The sequence below is a fragment of the Ambystoma mexicanum genome, chromosome 8, assembly GCF_040938575.1.
Source record: "Ambystoma mexicanum isolate Mex_15411 chromosome 8, UKY_AmexF1_1, whole genome shotgun sequence".
In the NCBI taxonomy this organism is placed as follows: Eukaryota; Metazoa; Chordata; class Amphibia; order Caudata; family Ambystomatidae; genus Ambystoma; species Ambystoma mexicanum.
In genome coordinates this window covers 59,987,394-60,005,872 of record NC_090929.1, presented here as the reverse complement: position 1 = coordinate 60,005,872, position 18,479 = coordinate 59,987,394, and the positions used below count along the sequence as shown (strand labels likewise).

The 18,479-nt window shown below is 47.8% G+C and overlaps 1 protein-coding gene across 1 annotated transcript in view; it reads right to left on the bottom strand.

Moving 5' to 3' along the window:
- Positions 1-18,479, bottom strand: part of LAMC3 (laminin subunit gamma 3) — a 1,037,231-nt gene that overhangs the window by 61,476 nt on the left and 957,276 nt on the right. The window contains exon 25 of the mRNA XM_069609277.1: positions 18,012-18,214. Within this exon, the coding sequence (XP_069465378.1) occupies positions 18,012-18,214 (203 nt within the window). The remainder of the gene's footprint in view (positions 1-18,011; positions 18,215-18,479) is intronic.

Below are 18,479 nucleotides of genomic sequence, written 5' to 3'. Positions count from 1 at the left end.
CTGGGCTAAGAACAGTCTATTACATGGGCTAAGGGCAGTCTGCTCCCTGGCTATGGACAGTCTTCTCCCTGAGTAAAGACAGTCTATTCCATGCTCTAAAGACAGTCTGCTCCCTGAGCTAAGGGCAATCTGCTCCTGGGGAAAGAATAATATGCTCTCTGGGCTATGAACAGTCTGCTCATTGGGTAAACACAGTCCGCTCCCTGGGTAAGGATAGTCTGTTCCATGAGCTAAGGGTAGTCTGCTCCTTAGCTAAGGACAGTCTGCTCCCTGCGCTAAGGACAGTCTGCTCCCTGGACTAAGGACAGTCTGCTCCCCGTGTAAGGGCAGTCTGCTCCCTGGGCTAAGGACAGTCTGTTCCCTGGGACACAGACAGTCTGCTCCATGGGCTAAGGACAGTATGCTCCATGGGCTAAGGACAGTCTTGTCCCTTGGTACAGACAGTCTGTTCCATGTGCTAAAACCAGTTTGCTCCATGGACTAAGGACCGTCTACTCCCTGGGTAAGGACAGTCTGCTCCCTGGGCTAAGAACAGTCTGCTCCCTGGATAAGGACAGTCTGCTCCCTGGGTAAGGACAGTCTGTTCCATGAGCTAAGGGAAGTCTGCTCCCTGGCTATGGACAGTCTGCTCCCTGAGTAAGGACAGTCTGCTCCCTGGGTAGGAACAGTTTGCTCCGTGGGCTAAGAACAGACTGCTCTTTGGGTACGGACAGTCTGCTCACTGGTCAATGACAGTCTGTCCCACGGGCTAAGGGCAATCTGCTGCCTGGCTAAGGACAGTCTGCTCCCTGAGTAAGGATAGTCTGCTCGCTTGGCTAAGGATAACATGCTCACTAGGTAAGAAGTGTATGCTCCCTGGGCTAAGGACAGTCTGCTCCTTGGGCTAAGGACAGTTTGCTCCCTGGGCTAAGAACAGTCTGTTCCCTGGGTAAGGACAGTCTGATCCATGGGCTAAGGACGGTCTGCTCCCTGGGCTAAGGACAATCTGCTGCCTGGGTAAGAACAGTATGCTCCCTGGGCTATGGACAGTATGCTCCCTGGGCTAAGGACAGTCTTCTCCCTGGGCCAAGGTTAGTCTGCTCCCTTAGTACAGACAGTCTGCTCCCTGGGCTAAAGCCAGTCTACTCCCGGGGTAAGGACAGTATGCTCCCTGGGTAAGGACAGTTTGCTCCCTGGTCTAAGGTCCGTCTGCTCCTTGGGCTGAGGACAGTCTGCTCCCTGGGCCGAGGACAGTCTGCTCCCTGGGCTAAGGACAGTCTGCTCCCTGGGCTAAGGACAGTCCGCTCCCTTGGTACAGATTGTCTGTTCCATGGGCTAAGGGCAGTCTACTCCCTGGCTAAGGACAGTCTGCAACCTGGGCTAAGGACAGTCTGCTACCTGGGCTAAGGACAGTCTGCTCCCTGGGCCAAGGACAGTCTGCTCCTTGGGCTAAGGACAGTCTGCTCCTTGGGCTGAGGACAGCCTGCTCCCTGGGCTGAGGACCATATGCTCCCTGGGCTAAGGACGGTCTGCTCCCTGGGCTAATGACAATCTGCAACCTTGGTAAGAACAGTATGCTCCCTGGGCTAAGGCCAGTATGCTCCCTGGGCTAAGGACAGTATGCTCCCTGGGTATGAACAGTATGCTCCCTGGTCTAAGGACCGTCTGCTCCTTGGGCTGAGGACAGTCTGCTCCCTGGGCCGAGGACAGTCTGCTCCCTGGGCTAAGGACAGTCCGCTCCCTTGGTACAGACTGTCTGTTCCATGGGCTAAGGGCAGTCTACTCCCTGGCTAAGGACAGTCTGCCACCTGGGCTAAGGACAGTCTGCCACCTGGGCTAAGGACAGTCTGCTACCTGGGCTAAGGACAGTCTGCTCCCTGGGCCAAGTACAGTCTGCTCCTTCGGCTAAGGACAGTCTGATCCTTGGGCTGAGGACAGCCTGCTTCCTGGGCTGAGGACCATATGCTCCCTGGGCTAAGGACAGTCTGCTCCCTGGGCTAATGACAATCTGCAACCTTGGTAAGAACAGTATGCTCCCTGGGCTACATACCATATGCTCCCTAGGCTAAGGACAGTCTGTTCCCTGGGTTAAGGAGAGTCTGCTCCTTGGGCTGAGGACAGTCTGCTCCCTTGCTGAGGACCATCTGCTCGCTGGGCTAAGGGCAGTCTGCTACCTGGGCTAAGGACAGTCTGCTCCCCATAGTGTGGGCTAAGGACAGTCTGTTCCATGGGCTAAGGGCAGTCTACTCGCTGGCTAAGGACAGTCTGCTACATGGGCTAAGGACGGTCTGCCACCTGGGCTAAGGACAGTCTGCTACCTGGGCTAAGGACAGTCTGCTCCCTGGGCCGAGGACAGTCTGCTCCCTGGGATAAGGACAGTCTGCTCCTTGGGCTGAGGACAATCTGCTCCCTGGGCAAAGGACAGTCTGCTCCCCGGTCTAATGACAATCTGCAACCTTGGTAAGAACAGTATGCTCCCTGGACTACATACCATATGCTCCCTAGGCTAAGGACAGTCTGTTCCCTGGGTTAAGGAGAGTCTGCTTCTTGCGCTGAGGACAGTCTGCTCCCAGGGTGCAGGACAGTCTGCTCCATGGGCTAAGGACAGTCTGCTCCTGGGCTAAGGACAGTCTGCTCCTTGGGCTGAGGACAATCTCCTCCCTGGGCTGAGGACAATCTGCTCCCTGGGCTAAGGACAGTCTGCTCCCTCGGCTAATGACAATCTGCAACCTTGGTAAGAACAGTATGCTCCCTAGACTACATACCATATGCTCCCTAGGCTAAGGACAGTCTGTTCCCTGGGCTAAGGAGGGTCTGCTCCTTGGGCTGAGGACAGTCTGCTCCCAGGGTGAAGGACACTCTGCTCCATGGGCTAAGGACAGTCTGCTCCCTGGGCTAAGGACAGTCTGCTCCTTGGGCTGAGGACAATCTGCTCCCTGGGCTGAGGACAATCTGCTCCCTGGGCTAAGGACAGTTTGCTCCATGGGCTAAGGACAATATGCTCCCGGGGTAAGGACAGTCTACTCCCTGGGCTAAGGGCAGTCTGCTCCCTGGGTAATGTGAAGGCATCATAAAAGAGACACAGAGAACAGGTTCATGTTTGGTTCCCAAAAGTGTTATTCACTTAAAAAGCAGGCTGCAGTAAGGCCTAGCTTGCCCTAAGTAGGATCTCCCTACCTAAGGACCACTAAGGATAGTCTGTGTCGGGAAGGCCAAAGCAAATGTCTGCCTGTGTCCAAATCCTACACTTGCCCTCACAAGCGACTGTATACAATGTGTAGGTATGTTGGCATCAAAATGAATAGAGTTCAAAGTAAAGTTCAGAGCCTCTTCCAGCTCTTGGCTTGTAATCAGCATCCCCTTCCCCAAGTTCAAAACAGTTCACAAGGCATAGGGGTTCCCTTCCCAAAGAATTCAAATCTTCCAACTTTTCAAAACAACACAATTCCTTGGGACACTTCCCAGCTCTTATAATATTGGTACTTTTCTCTAGTTCACACAGGCAGTTCGGTTTCTTAAATTCAAAATCACTTTAGCGTTTATTGTGGTATAAACACAAGTTTCTTTATGAGTGCTCGCAGTGGCTTTTCCATACCGGGGTGCACTCCATCTAGGCACAGTTGTCGCAACCGATGCCCCTCCTTGTCTCCTTTCCCATGAACACTGTGCCACTGCTTTCACCTCATCACTTTCATTGGATTTACCATCCGAGGTTGCACCCGGTATAGGCGCAGTTGTTGGACAAAACGGTTAACTCATTACAGGTGAAGCAACCGGCCCCCCTTCCTTGCTGCTTTTCCATCATCCCTATCCCACCGTGTCAGCTTTACAGTGCTCCGTGATGTATCCACCTGTGTCACACTCTCCAGACACTGCACTGTGGCTTGGTTGATTACAATGCACCTGTTACACTTTCCTTGCACTCCTTTGGCTGTTGCCAATGTTCGTTTTTTCATATCATACCCGTCGTGGTATTCCCTTGACTTTGCAAGTGCGTGTGTCTCAGATAATACAGTTTGTGGTATAAGCCACATTTCCCACCTTTCTTTCACTCCCCTCAATATTCACGAGTGGCACTGTGGACTTGTTACACCTTCTTGTGTTCTCCTGGATCTTGCCAATATGTATTCATAACATGCAGTTCCTTTAATTTTTCTTTTTTGCTATTTTCTCATATATTGCAGTTGACTGTATTTAGGCAGATTCCCAAACTTTCTATCACTCAGTTTAATGTTCAAGATTGCTAAAAACCTGCTTTCACTCCGTTCGGTATTCAGAAGTGCTTCTAATTGCTTTTACTTTGTTCAGCTTTCAAAAGTACTTTGCTTTCATTCGTTCAGTATTCAAAGTCCTTGGCTGTCACTTTGTTCGGCATTCACAAATGCTTACATTTACCTTCACTTCATTCTGTATCCATAGAAATGCTTAATTCCTCTTAAATCAATGTTCGTTGCTTGCATTACATATTTGCCTGCCAACCCGATGTTTCCCCCTTCTTGGTTCACTCACCGGTCTGAGCTTCCGGCTTTGTTGCGAGGACCTCGACCGCCACAGGTTCTCTCCTTCCCATGCGATACCTCATCTCTTCTCCCAGCGACTCTCTGGGGCTCTGTGCATCCGACGATGAGCCTCCTGCTGCTTGGGACCTGCTCGACTGCTTTGCTTGGTCATGCCGATCTTCTTCCTTTGATCTTTCACCGGCCTCCAGGGTCCTTCAGCTCTGCTTCCCATTGCATGAGCTCTGCATCCTTTGTTGGGTCTTGAGCGCTCCACTTGCCACATCACTGCTGCCTGAACCCAGCAATTGGAAGAACCTCTACCACAACTGCCTCTGCCTCCACAGCTGACTCTGCCTCTACAGCTGACTCCATTTCCACAATGATGTCATATTTTAAAGTTTCCACCACCATGATGTGTCGAGGAAAGACTAGACCACTCACCATTAGACATTCTATGTAATTCCTGTAATATCCAGTGTGACCTAGGAAGGCTCTCACTTGAGTCTGAGTAGTAGGGGTCGCCCAGTCTTGTTTAGCTTGTAATCTGCTAGGCAATTGCCTAATTCATCCTCCTCCGACCTTTTGCCCAAGGTAGACCACTTTACTCGGACCAATTTGACATTTACTAGCCTTTATGTTCCAGCAATGTCATCCAAGTATGCCATGCAGAGGTCCTCCATCCCATTCCGAACATGATTCACCAACCTCTAAAATGTAGCAGGTGCATTCTTAAGTCCAAAAGGCATAATCGTAAACTGGTATAAGCCTCCTGAGGTGGAGAATGCAGTGTTCTCATTGGCATGGTCTGTCAGAGCTATTTGCCAATAGCCTGAGGTCAGGTCAAATGTGCTGAGGAACTTGGCTGAACCACGTTTGTCCACAAGTTCATCTGTCCTGGGTAAAGGATGGGCATCAGTCGTAGTGACTGCATTAAGAGCCCTACAGTCCACGCAGTATTTCAATTCATTGGTACCTTCCTTTGGTACTAGTATAACTGCACTAGCCCATGGACTTGTAGATGGCTCAATAACCCCAAGATCAAGCATCTTCTTGACCTCCTCCTTTATATGAGATCTGACATGATCTGATATTCTGTAACCCCTGCTTTTGACAGGGAGATGGTCACCAGTGAGAATATCATTCTGGCCCCAAGGTGCCAACCCTGGTGTCAGTGAAAACAGGGAGGCAAACTGATTCAACAGAGCCTTGCACTCCTCCTGGTGCTGCAGAGTCAGATCTGAAGAGAGTTTCACTCCTACAATTGTCTCATCTGAAGGTTGCCCCCTGAGGAGGCCATGGAGAGGCTCACTCTCCTCCTGCTCTTGATCAGAGGCTAGAAGAAAAGCTCCTAGTTCTGGTCTAGAAACATAAGCCGCCAGACGGTTAGTGTGATAGACCCTACAGCCACCTTGGGGTTTCCCAAGTCCACTAAATAGTTGACCTCTCCAAGCTTGCCAGCACTCTTGAAGTGTTACACCTCGCAGCTTGCTCCCTACCCATCTGGACCCTCCTATACATCAGGGCAGGCAGAATCAATCAAGTAGAAACATGCATAGCCCTCCATCATGGCGTGCAGCGCTTTACGGCTCCATTCTACGCTCAGTGGAAGCTGCCGTGGAGAAGGGGCTAATGCAACACTACATTTCCCATGAGGCTCCGCTTATCATGTGACTACACCACCAATGGGGCATTGGAGCCTCATTTCTGAGTTACGTTCACCTCTGTCTCCTCGTTGATTAAAGCAGCTGTAACTCACTGAACGCCGCTTCTGTTTGAAGTTGTAAACCAGCATTCCAAAGTTCCATCTTCGTGCCAACATCCTTGTTCTTCGTCTTCCATGTACTGACCTCTTGCCTGTCTAGCAGGACTCCTCTGCCTTCTGTTACATTGCCTATTGCCAGCCCGCGTACCAAACCTTTTGCCTGTTTGATGGACTGCTTTAGTCTTCTGTTTTGTACCCTTAATTGCCAGCCCGTGTACTGAACTTTCTGCCTACATAACAGACTCCTTTTGCCCTCTGTGGGATCTTGTCTACCGTCAGCCCGTGTTCCGGACTTTGCCCTCATTCCAGACTCTCCTGCTTCTCTAACCTGCTTTGCGAGCCACTCCACATCGCTCCAAAACAGTGAGTCGGCTTCATACTCTCTGGTGTTTTCGGTAGGCTCCTATTAGTCTGCTCTGCTTACAGTGCTTTTGGACTAGCGATCCTGTGCCTTTTCATTCAACTGTGCCTTTGTGTGGAGTAACTACTGCCATCCCTTCTGAACCCTTCTGCATTGGACACAACACTGTTATCCTCATTCTGCATTGGATTCATTATATATCACATATGCTCAAGTGCACAGAGGGAGGCTCTGCCTATTGTGTACACACCCGCATCTAGTGGGCTCCTCGTGCCGCCCGGGACTAGTACCCTCACTAACTTCCCTGTTTGTTATTTTGTACTGTTGTTGTTCTTTACCTTGAAGCTAAACCCAATCAACTAGTGGTAAGAACAATTCCTCTCCTTATAATCCTCTCCTGGCTGTTTGAAACATATCCATAACATATTTCTGTACTTAAAGAAAGAATCTTGTGTGTGTCCTCTTTGACAAGCCAGAAAGAGTGTTTCAGGTATTGCGTCTTCGTGTTTTGAGAATTGTGGATGTTCATTCTCCACCAGTGCTTATTGCCTGTTCTTTCTTTTCAGCTGGGTCCCTGGCGGTGTGTTCTCCCCGCTCTTTTAGGTGATTGGTCTCTTTGCCTGTTTTTACATACAGCAAAGAGGGATATCATAGAAAAGATATTTTTCCCTCATAGAGAGGAGGCTCGGGTGGAGGCTCCAACCTGAGCTCTTCAATCAACAACCCAGGGTAACACAGATGTGGTCTCCTGCCTCGGTCTTTCACCGTCTGGTGAGTAACATGAAGAATCCAATTCACTTGTCCTGTAAGGCACTCTGGCTTGTAGGTACCATAACCAATACAAGCTGGTCTGTAGTAATCTATCTCCGCCATGTTGGCCTTCTGGTCATGCCAATGCTTGATGAGAGCCTGACCTGCTTTCAGGTTTTCTGAAGCTTCTGTCATCATCAGTACCATCCTCTTCCTGAGGCCCAACACATAGTCAGTGACTATCACTGGCTGTAGGTAAGGAACACTTGCCAACCCTTCCTTGATCAGGGCCAAAGGGCCTCTGATTGGATGACCATACAGAAGTTCAAATAGGCTGAAATCAACCCCTGCTTGAGGGACTTTTCTATAAGCAAAGAGAAGGCATGGCAGGAGAAGGTCCCACTTTCTTCTAAGGGATTCCTCTAAAGCATATATCATGCTCTTCATAGTATGGTTAAACCACTCCACCAACCCATTGGTTTGGGGATGGTAGGTTGTTGAGAACTTGTAAGTCACTCCACAGTTTTTCCACATGGTCTGCATGTAGTGGGACGTAATGTTTGATCCCCTGTCAAAGATGACTTCCTTAGGAAACCCACCCATGGTAAAGAAATATGAAGGAGGGCCTTATCCACTGCCTAAGCAGTAACAGTTCTCAAAGGTATGGCCTCAGGATACCTGGTAGCATGGTCTACCACAAACAATTTAAATTGGTTGCTTGAGGAACTTGGAGGATCTAGGGAACCAACAATGCCAATCCCCACACTCTCAACAGGGACTCCCACCACAGGGAGGGGCACTAAAGGTGCCACATTCTTGAGCCCACTCTTGCCAGAGGTCTGCCAAGTGTGGCATCTCCTACAAAACTTGTCTACATCAGCCAACCATCTTGGGCCAGTAGAAGTACAGAGATAGCCTCTCTTTGGTCCTCTTGAAACTCTAGTGACCAGCCAAAGGGATCTCGTGGGCTAACTGCAGGAACTTGCTCTCACCTCCTGGGGCACTACCAGTCACCTGTTGTCCCCTGGGATAGACTCAGTATGTTCACTGTAGAGAAGGCCATCCTCCCAGTAAAGCCAATGCTTCCCTGCCTCTTGCCCTTACAGCTGGGAAGCTGTGTGCTGATGCAGACCATCAAGAGAGGGACACTCTCTTTCTCCTCTTCTGAAGTCTGCACTAGAGGGTCTTACTTCTGCAAGCTCGGAATGGTCTCCACGATCCAGATCCTCAATGCAGGGAAGGTTTTCATCCAGCTCTGTATTGCCAGTAGCTGATTCCACAGAATTTAGTTGGTCCTCCCATTCAGCATCAGCTGGGGTGACCTGGAACAGTCCTCTCGGGATGTCCTAGTCCTATGAACAGGTTTAGGTTTCAGACCTTTCTTTTTCCTAGAGATCTTGGATTTCTCCTTAGTTTCTTTTCTTTTCTTGGAAGTTGAAGGGTGGCCTTCCTGTGGACTGGAGGTATTGGAATTCTCCTTAACCTCAAACTGAGAGTCTCTTAAGGTTGCCTCTCTGGCCAATCTTGTTTGCTCTTGTTTCTTTTTGTTGGGAGGCCTGGGGAACCAGACACTACTCCAAGAGCCTTCAAGTCATTCCCCAATAGGACTCTCTCTGGCACTTCATCATTCTGTACACTAACAGAGATCCTATCAGTCATGTTATTGCACTGGATGAGAGCTAGCAGAATAGGGACCATTTGGATAGGGGATCCTGCAAGTTTAGTGGGACCTTTGGGTGCCTTAGCTACATCCTCAGGCTTGAGAAAATGTTCATCAACCACTGTCGTGCTGGCCCCAGTGTCTCGGATGGCAGGAGTCTCCCGTCCATCTACAAGAACGCTGTCCTGATAATATTCTCTTGTGTTATCTGGAACGGAGTTATAAACATCCACATTCTGTTGTTCCCACAGACCCAGGGACACTAAAGACACACTGGCTTGAACTCCAATGGGGTCTTCAGCCAGTAGTTGAAAGTGTGCACTTGCCATTTGTGCTTCTCCCTCAGGGATGAAGGCTAAGGAGGCAGAGTGGACCCCTGAAGTTTCACCCTTACAACACGGATCCCCTTTCACATGATCTACAGACCCACATACAAAACACTTACCAAATGTTCTCTGGAATGGGGGTTTCTGTTGACCTCCCTCTGGTTTGGCACCAGAGGGCTCTCTAGATCTAACAGGGTTCACATGGAATTTACCCTTGCTATGTTTGTGGCTGTATTTTGGATGGTGGGAATTAGAATTATCTTTACCGTCTTTCTTGTTAAGCTTCCCCTCTTCTATTTTTGTGAGTTTCCCCAGAGTCCTTGTGAGTGGCCCTGTTGGCTACCCATAAGTCAGCAGCTTGAGCTAGCTTTTTAGGATCAAGTTCCTTAGAGTCAGTCAAGTGCTCTCTCAGCTCAGGAAAGCAGGCATCAATCAAGCAAAAACAGATTTCTCTTTCCTTCAAAGGAGTTCACTATTTACCCCTTAACCCAACCATCTAAGTTCTTCAAACATTCACATACCCAGGTAGCCCAAGGGATACCATCAGTACCTTTGAGGGTCCTAACCCTCTAAAGGTACTGGGAAGGAGTCTTCCCAAATCTGGCTATTAATGCCAGTTTAACTGGCTCATAATCCTTTCTATCACTGGCGCCCAACTCCATTACAGCATCACAGCCATTCAGGGGAAGCCTAGACCAGGGGGGTTGCTAAATCTGGAAAAGACCCGGGGCTACACTGATGTCGGAACTGTTGGGACTGGGGGCTAGCTAGTCTTTTGGCTGTAGCTCCTGAGATTCTATCAGGGGCTACAACCAAAAGATCAGGGGCTTTAGCCCTCTTAGCCCCCCCCCCAGCAACGCCCCTGGCCTAGACATGAGCCATGGAATCCATTCATTCCCATTTATTTCTTGAAGACTATAGGTGTATTCAAACGTACTCAGCCAATCCAACACATCAAGTTTAGGTTCATACATACTCACTGCTTCTTTAGGCAGGCGAGGCCTCTTGGCACTAGCAGACCTAGAAGACCCTGAAAGGGAAGCAGAATCAAGGGACATCTTTCTTTTTTTCCCCAAATTTATTTATTATTTTTACATTAAAACATACATGTAAGAGTGAATTCACAAAAGGTCTACAAAATCAGGCAATACATAGCACATTTCATTTTGAAGCATCTTATCAAATCTCTACAAGAAACCCAACCCCACATCACATCTTCAATAAGACTACAATAAAACAAAACAATAGACAAGACAAACACCCTCCCCCCACCCACCCCCAATATTATTTACACATCCACAAAACAAGTTCTACACGTTAACCAAACTATTGAACAAACCCCACATCTCAGTATATTCAACCTCCCGATCACGTTTCAAAGCTTGTGTCTTTTCATACCACAAAAGTGTCCGCATGTTCGATAGCCACGTCTCATAATGAGGCTTTTTCCTAGATTTCCACACCTTCATAATATGCTTAACAGCCATCAACAGCGCTCTATCAATCCAATCCAAAGAGTCACATATAGCTCCACGTTTACCATCAACTGAAAGAAATATAACTGTTTTAAAGGTTCGAGGGAATAAACCACCTACCACCAGGTCAACTCGATCCAGAACATCCTTCCAAAACTCAAATACCCTACTACACTCCCAAAGCATGTGCTGAAAGCTTCCTCTCAAAAAATTACAGCCCAAACACAGGTCCGTATTTGCCAATCCTCTCCTATTCATTCTCACAGGCGTTGAATCAAGGGACGTCTTTCTAAGTTCCATTTCGTGCTGCATTTCTCTTTCTCTTAGTTTCACCTCTTGATGTTTGTTTTCAGATTGCACCTCCAGTTTCTTCAACTCCAACTCTAATCTTAGTCTCTCAAGTGAAATATATCCTGGGTTTAGATTTGGACCTTTTGGGTCACAATGGGAAGTGACCGAGGTACAGGGGCAGGCTGTGGAAGAGGGTGGCACCCTTCTGGAGACTCCTCTCCCTCCTCTGACTCCTCTTGCTGATTGCAGCTTGACTCGACCCTACCATCCTCATCCTTATCTTCCACATTATTTGGGCGAGTAGGGGTTACAGGCTTACATCATCCTTATCTTCCACATTATTTGGGCGAGTAGGGGTTACAGGCTTACATCATCCTTATCTTCCACATTATTTGGGCGAGTAGGGGTTACAGGCTTACATCATCCTTATCTTCCACATTATTAGGGCGAGTAGGGGTTACAGGCTTACATCATCCTTATCTTCCACATTATTTGGGCGAGTAGGGGTTACAGGCTTACATCATCCTTATCTTCCACATTATTTGGGCGAGTAGGGGTTACAGGCTTACATCATCCTTATCTTCCACATTATTTGGGCGAGTAGGGGTTACAGGCTTACATCATCCTTATCTTCCACATTATTTGGGGAAGTAGGGGTTACAGGCTTACATCATCCTTATCTTCCACATTATTTGGGCGAGTAGGGGTTACAGGCTTACATCATCCTTATCTTCCACATTATGTGGGCGAGTAGGGGTTACAGGCTTACATCATCCTTATCTTGCACATTATTTGGGCGAGTAGGGGTTACAGGCTTACATCATCCTTATCTTCCACATTATTTGGGCGAGTAGGGGTTACAGGTTTACATCATCCTTATCTTCCACATTATTTGGGCGAGTAGGGGTTACAGGCTTACATCATCCTTATCTTCCACATTATTTGGGCGAGTAGGGGTTACAGGCTTACATCATCCTTATCTTCCACATTATTTGGGCGAGTAGGGGTTACAGGCTTACATCATCCTTATCTTCCACATTATTTGGGCGAGTAGGGGTTACAGGCCTACTACCCAAGCACTGGTGATCTAACAACCATACAATCAATTCACATGTCTTTCCTTTCAGAGTCAGGCCCCTGGTTTTACACATGTCTTTCAGTTGTTCTACTGTCAGGCAGGTCGGGGCTGTCTCATTAAAGTTATCCATATTTGGCATGTTTCAACTGCTTAACTTTTTGGTAGAGCTTAGCCTTGTGGCTGGTTAAGTTGGGCACAAGTACAACAAATAGTCAATGTAACCACTGTACGCCAAACCCACCGCCTACCAGCAGTGTTAGGCAAGAATTGGTGCAGTCACACTTTGTAAGACTACACAGCTCTTATCTGCTTGGTATTAGGTAACCCACCTTTTGGTATAGGTCTGTACTACACAAGTTGGTTGTGTGAATGAGCAGCCATGCTTATCAAAAGAAGGGTACATGTGAGCTGAACAGCTGTACAAATTAAATTCGCAAATACAAGTATCCAAATAATACTTACACTCAAGGATTCTGTTATAAATAGTTATTTATTTAATTAACTTCCATTTTTAAATACGCATTCTTTAAAAAGGCAATTCGTGTAGCAAGGTAAATATACTTTTGAAGTACTTTTCAGAATCAGGACGAGTTAGTGGATAATCTTTGGATATGTTTCTTACACACTTCCTACACCCTGAGGGGACTTCAATCACAAGGACAGTAATATCATTTGTATATCACGCAAGTTAAACTTTGCAGATTCTGAGGTTGCAGAAAGGAAAGGTTAGGGAAGGAAAAAGGTTAAACAGGTTCTCAGTAAATGTGAGGACAACTCACTCTTCCAACGAAATCTAGATAAGACTTTCCCAGCAGCAACAGTCTACCACAAGCTTCCACCTATGAGGGACAAACAGTATCAAAGTCGATGGACCAAAAGGGTCTTCAGGGAGCCAGGACAGTCGAGGTCAATTGGAGAGCAGTTTATGGATCTGAGGCACTTCTTAAATCAAAGTCTTGCACAGAGTTAGAGAGTTTGTAGAACAATCACTTGTAGGGTCACAAGCTGTTAAGCCTGTGAAAAGGAGAGTTGGAATCAACTCTAAGGTAAGCCACTGCAATTCCCAACTGAGAAAAGCACCGCTAAATGACACTCAGGTAAGTACCCCAAGCCTAAACAGTCTTCTGGTTTGCAGAAGAGTGGTCGAGCTAGATTCTGTTTTGCTACAGTGGTGCAGACCCTTGTTCCTGAGCCTCAGTCGTGGGGACAAAAGGGAGGACGTCTGGAGGGCTCCTGTCGCAGTAGTTGGGAAGTCGTCGGCAGCTACGGGCTCTTTTTGGTTCAGCTGCACTTCGCGGTTTAAGCGCTTAGCAAATAGGACCGGCGTGGATCTCGGATACCGGTTGGGCTTCCTTCACTCCTTGGGGGTAGCCTAGAAAAAAGCCAAGGAATCAGCTGATTCCCTGTAATGTCTTGAATCCCATGGTTATATTCAAAAGCAGCCAACCAATCCAAAATATCAAGCTTAACCATATACATACTTACTGCATCGTTGGGCATGCAAGGCCTGTTAGGACTGGAAGACCAGGAAGACTCTGGGAGAGAACCAGTTTCAAGAGACATTTTCATTTCAAGTGCATGATTCAACTCCATTTCTCTGAGCTTAAGTTCTTGATGTTTGCTTTCAGTTTGGGCTTGGATTCTTTTAAATTCCAATTCTAGTCTCATTATTTCCAGAGAGACACATTCAGGACTTAGAGTTAGACCTGATGGGGTCCCTGTGGTCAAAGGTTGAGGCCTATGAGCAGGTAGAGGTAAAACCGGGCCCACACTTTGAGACTCTTCTGCCTCATCTAACGCATCCATAACATTTGAGTTGCCCTCTGAAACATTATCATCCTCAGCAACATTTTCCACATTTGCTGCAGGGGCAGGTGTTTCAGACCCACTCCTCAGACTTTGGTATTTCAACAAGTTTTCTATCAATTCAAACTGTTTGCCTTTTACAGTGAGATTCCTAGCTTTACACATTTCTCTCAATTGATCAACTGTTAAAGTGACTAGGGTCTCCAGTCTGTAGCTATCCATATCAGACATAATAAAACAATTGCTTCTCTAGTGGTGCTTAGCCTTTTGAAGGTTATTTGAATAAAGGTAAGACTAGCACTCTAAATGTAACAAGTATACTTTATCCTCACTACTGTACACCAGTGTTAGGCAGAATTATATGCAGTACCCTTTGGGAACACTACACACAATTAAGACTACAAGTGGAGCTACAATTTCACCTTTGGTACAAGCCTGTACTACACAGTAATGTGGTAGCAGTGGCGGAGCAGCCAGACTTATCTCAAGAGTAAAGTGAGCAGTACTGCAGGTTACACAAAGGACTAGCAAATACAGTGATTCAAAGAAACACTTACTCAAGGTTTCTTGGTAAAAGAATATACATTTATTTACACAGTCATTTGAAAACATTCCACTAGTAAGAACAGCTCAATATCACACTCTAATACACTACAATAGACACCCAATCAGTTCCTGAACAGGTTCAGCTCCCCTGAAGTGGGAGCAAAATGGCACTTCATTTACTTTAAAAGTGGTAAAAAGACAAGGTTATAAGAATCAACAGCACAAATACTTTCATAGGCAGGGCAAAGGGTTTCAGTTCACTACAACCAGCAATTCAATTCAATAGGCCTGGGCCAAAGTCAATGGTTCAGAGTCTTTTATAGGATAGCACAGTTCTGGTAGTAAACGGTTAAGTCTTTGCCACGGATCTTAGAAGAATTCGGTCAGACGAAAAGTTAGATGTTGGTTTAGGGAAGGACAAGCCTTCCAATTCGGGAAAGTTTCACAAACTTTCACCGCGGCCGAACGGAGTTCTGCTCCGCACTTGCACAGTGCCTTGTAAGTGAAGAAAAGCTGCAGCTGAGGCAATGGTTCCTGGCAGTTTCCTGCAGATCTCGCTGTTCCTGAGCTTCACTCGTGGGGACAAGAAGGAGGGTGTCAGGAGGTTCCTGCACTGCCCAGGGAAGAGGCCACAAGCTTGGCAAAATGTTGCCTTAAGGTGTGAGTGCCTTAAAGTCTACGAGTTGGTTTCCTTCCCCCTGGCTATCTGGTTTTCAACAGCACTCTGTAGAAAATTCGACCAGGTTGGGGACGGTGTCCAGGTGGCTTGCGAGTTGGTTGTTCCCACCAAACTCAAGGGAAGAAGTTAACATTGAAGGTCTTCTCTGTCGATGGAGTTTCAGGCAATTCGGACCTGCAGCAGGGCTTCACCGGTGGACCAGGAGTTGCAGCAGTCGTCTTCCGTCAGCTCGTATTCGGTTCTTTCGTTCCAGGGTAGGCTCTGCTTTCCAAGTCCCAGAGACCTGCCTTTGAACAGTTTTCCCCCATTAATTCCAGCCTGGCTGTCACTCACACAGCAGGGTGGCTGTCCTTGCCGGACAGCCAGCCAGCCAATCATGCCAGAGTGCATTCAGGTCTCCTAGGAGATTTAGCACAGGGAGTTTCGGGCACCTCCCTCACATCATGTCCACACCAGACACTCAGGCACCAGAGGAGGGCTTCAGCACTGAAGCCCACCAAAGGCCAACAAACAAAGGGACCAAACCTGGTTTGGCGCACAGAGTTAAACACTAGAAGGACCTTTCCAATCTGACCTTGGCAAAAAAAGTTGACCGGAGTCTGTTTTTACTGATAGGTCTTGGGCGCCATATTGGAAAACATGGCTGACCCGATTTTTAGCTACCGGTGTTCGCGGTCGGGACAAATCATGGTAGTTTGTTTAAAACCACTGCCACCAGCCATTTCAAGTGGGAAAGGGTAACATTCGACTGTTACATGAGTGTTTAGACTCAGGAAGCTCTGCAACCCCTCCAGCACTCTATAGGAAGATAGTGTGTGCTTGGTCTCTAAATGTAAAGACACTTGTAAAGTCAATTTAACTTTACATGCTCTGGGAGACAGTAGTCAGTCCAAGAGAAGGTATTTAATTCTTGGGGAGTCTGAAAGACACCCCTGTGTCACTGCACTGAGGGTGCTGTGTGACACACAGAAAAAGATGATGCCTATGGAGTTGTTTTAAAACTCCATAACCAAAGAACACAAAAGTAAAACACACATCAAAATACATGGAAGAGTGGGAAAAGAAAGGCTCACACTCTTCCTAGGTAAAAAATCAAATCCTAGAAATCCAGCAAAGTTGCTGGGGGTCTCTCAAAAGGTAAGGGAAATTAGCACATTCTTGAGAATTCTCCCTAACAGCCTGAAAGGACAGCCAGCCAGCCAACCAGGACTAGTTGCATTCAGGCATTCCTAGAGACAAAAGACAGGGGAGTTTCAGGACCCTCCCTCACATCCTGTCCTTCCAGACACACTGGAGCCAGAAGCGGGCTTTAGGGCTGAAGCCTGCCAAAGGCAACAAACAAAGAGCTTGAATGTGTTTCGACGCAGAAAGTAAAATCCAAGAAAGACCTCACAAACAGAAAATGGTGAAAAAAGAAGACCGGGACCATTTTGACAAAATGGTCACCCATGGGTGCTGTACTGCAGCTGGGGGTTCAGCCTGCAGTAGAAAAGCACATAGTTGGAAAAAGTAAACCACTGCCACCAGCCATTTAAAGTAGGGAGGGTAACATAAAAATGTTACATGAGAAAGTAGGATAAGGGGCTACTGGGCATACCCCCCAACCCCAGCAGTCCACATAAGATGGGGTGTGCTGGACCTACAAAGAGAAAAGATAAGTAAAGTCAATTTCACTTTACTATTCTTGGGAACTGTAGTTCACCCAAGAAAAGGTATTTAAACCTTAGGAGAAATCTAAAGGATTCCTCAGTGTTGTGTTTCATCATGCAAAACGCAGATGCCTATCGAGTTTGTCAGACTCCAAAAACAGTGAAAACACATTATCCAAATCAGGTAAAAACACATGCGAGGTCTCACTCACTCCAGGGTTAAAATTAAGAATTCCATAGTCCAGCAAAAGAGCTGGGGGTCTCTAAGGTTGAAGGGAATTAGCATAGTAATTAGAATTCTCCCTAACAGCCAGTCGCCCTCCTGGGTGAGGCCAGTCTGCTCCCTGGGTAAGACCAACCTGTTCCCTGGACTAAGGGCACTCTGCTTCAAATATCCTCCCTGCGCTAAGGACAGTCTGTGTTCTGGGCTAACCACTCTGCTCCCTGGATAAGAGCAGTCTGTTTCCTGGGCTAAGGACAGTCTGCTCCCTGCGCTAAGGACAATCTGTGTTCTGGGCTAATGGCACTCTGCTCCCTGGATAAGGACATTCTGTTCCCTGGGCTAAGGACAGGCTGCTCCCTGGATAAGGACAGTCTGCTCCCTGGGTAAGGACAGGCTGCTCCCTGGGTAAGGACAGTCTGCTCCCTGGGTAAGGACAGTCAGGCTGCTCCCTGGATAAGGGCAGTCTGTTCCCTGGGCTAAGGACAGTCTGCTCCCTGCGCTAAGGACAATCTGTGTTCTGGGCTAATGGCATTCTGCTCCCTGGATAAGGACATTCTGTTCCCTGGGCTAAGGACAGGCTGCTCCCTGGATAAGGACAGTCTGCTCCCTGGGTAAGGACAGGCTGCTCCCTGGGTAAGGACAGTCTGCTCCCTGGGTAAGGACAATCTGTGTTCTGGGCTAATGGCACTCTGCTCCCTGGATAAGGACATTCTGTTCCCTGGGCTAAGGACAGGCTGCTCCCTTGGTAAGGGCAGGCTGCTCCCTGGGTAAGGACAGTCAGGTTGCTCCCCAGGTAAGGAAGGATGCTCCCTGGGTAAGGACAGTCTGCTCAATGGGCTACTGAAAGTCTTCTCCTTTGGACTTGAACACGTGGGTCCAATCCCCCATTATCCACGCTCTCTTCCGTCTGCAGATGTCTGGTCTTACCTTTGAACTCTTAATGGCGGCCATCTCTGCTTCCTGGGCCAGCTGCTTTGAGGCGCCGGAGTCTGCAGCGGCGTTTCCCAGCATCCTCTCTACCTGATTGGTCTTTTTGACAGCCTCAGGGATTGCTTTCAGCTGCAGCATCTCCAGCCGTCGCCTCCTTAGAGCGCCCTGATTCTTCTGACGAGCTAAGCGCTGCCTCGTCCCTAAGGGAACGCGGTGCCAGAGAAGAAGAGAACACAGTGTCAGGTGCCAGGGGAGACGTGCAATGCTCACAATCAAATTCAAAGACGGCTTTTTAAAAATGAAATTGCTGTGCACACACTCCAAGTCAGAAAGCGCCTTGAGGTGACCCCATTCACTGGAATTCACTGCATAAATCTGCGCATTCATTCATTCACTCATATCTCTCACGGGGTGTTTTTGTTTTGATGACAGAAGACATGTTTACATACATGTGTGCATGGGAAT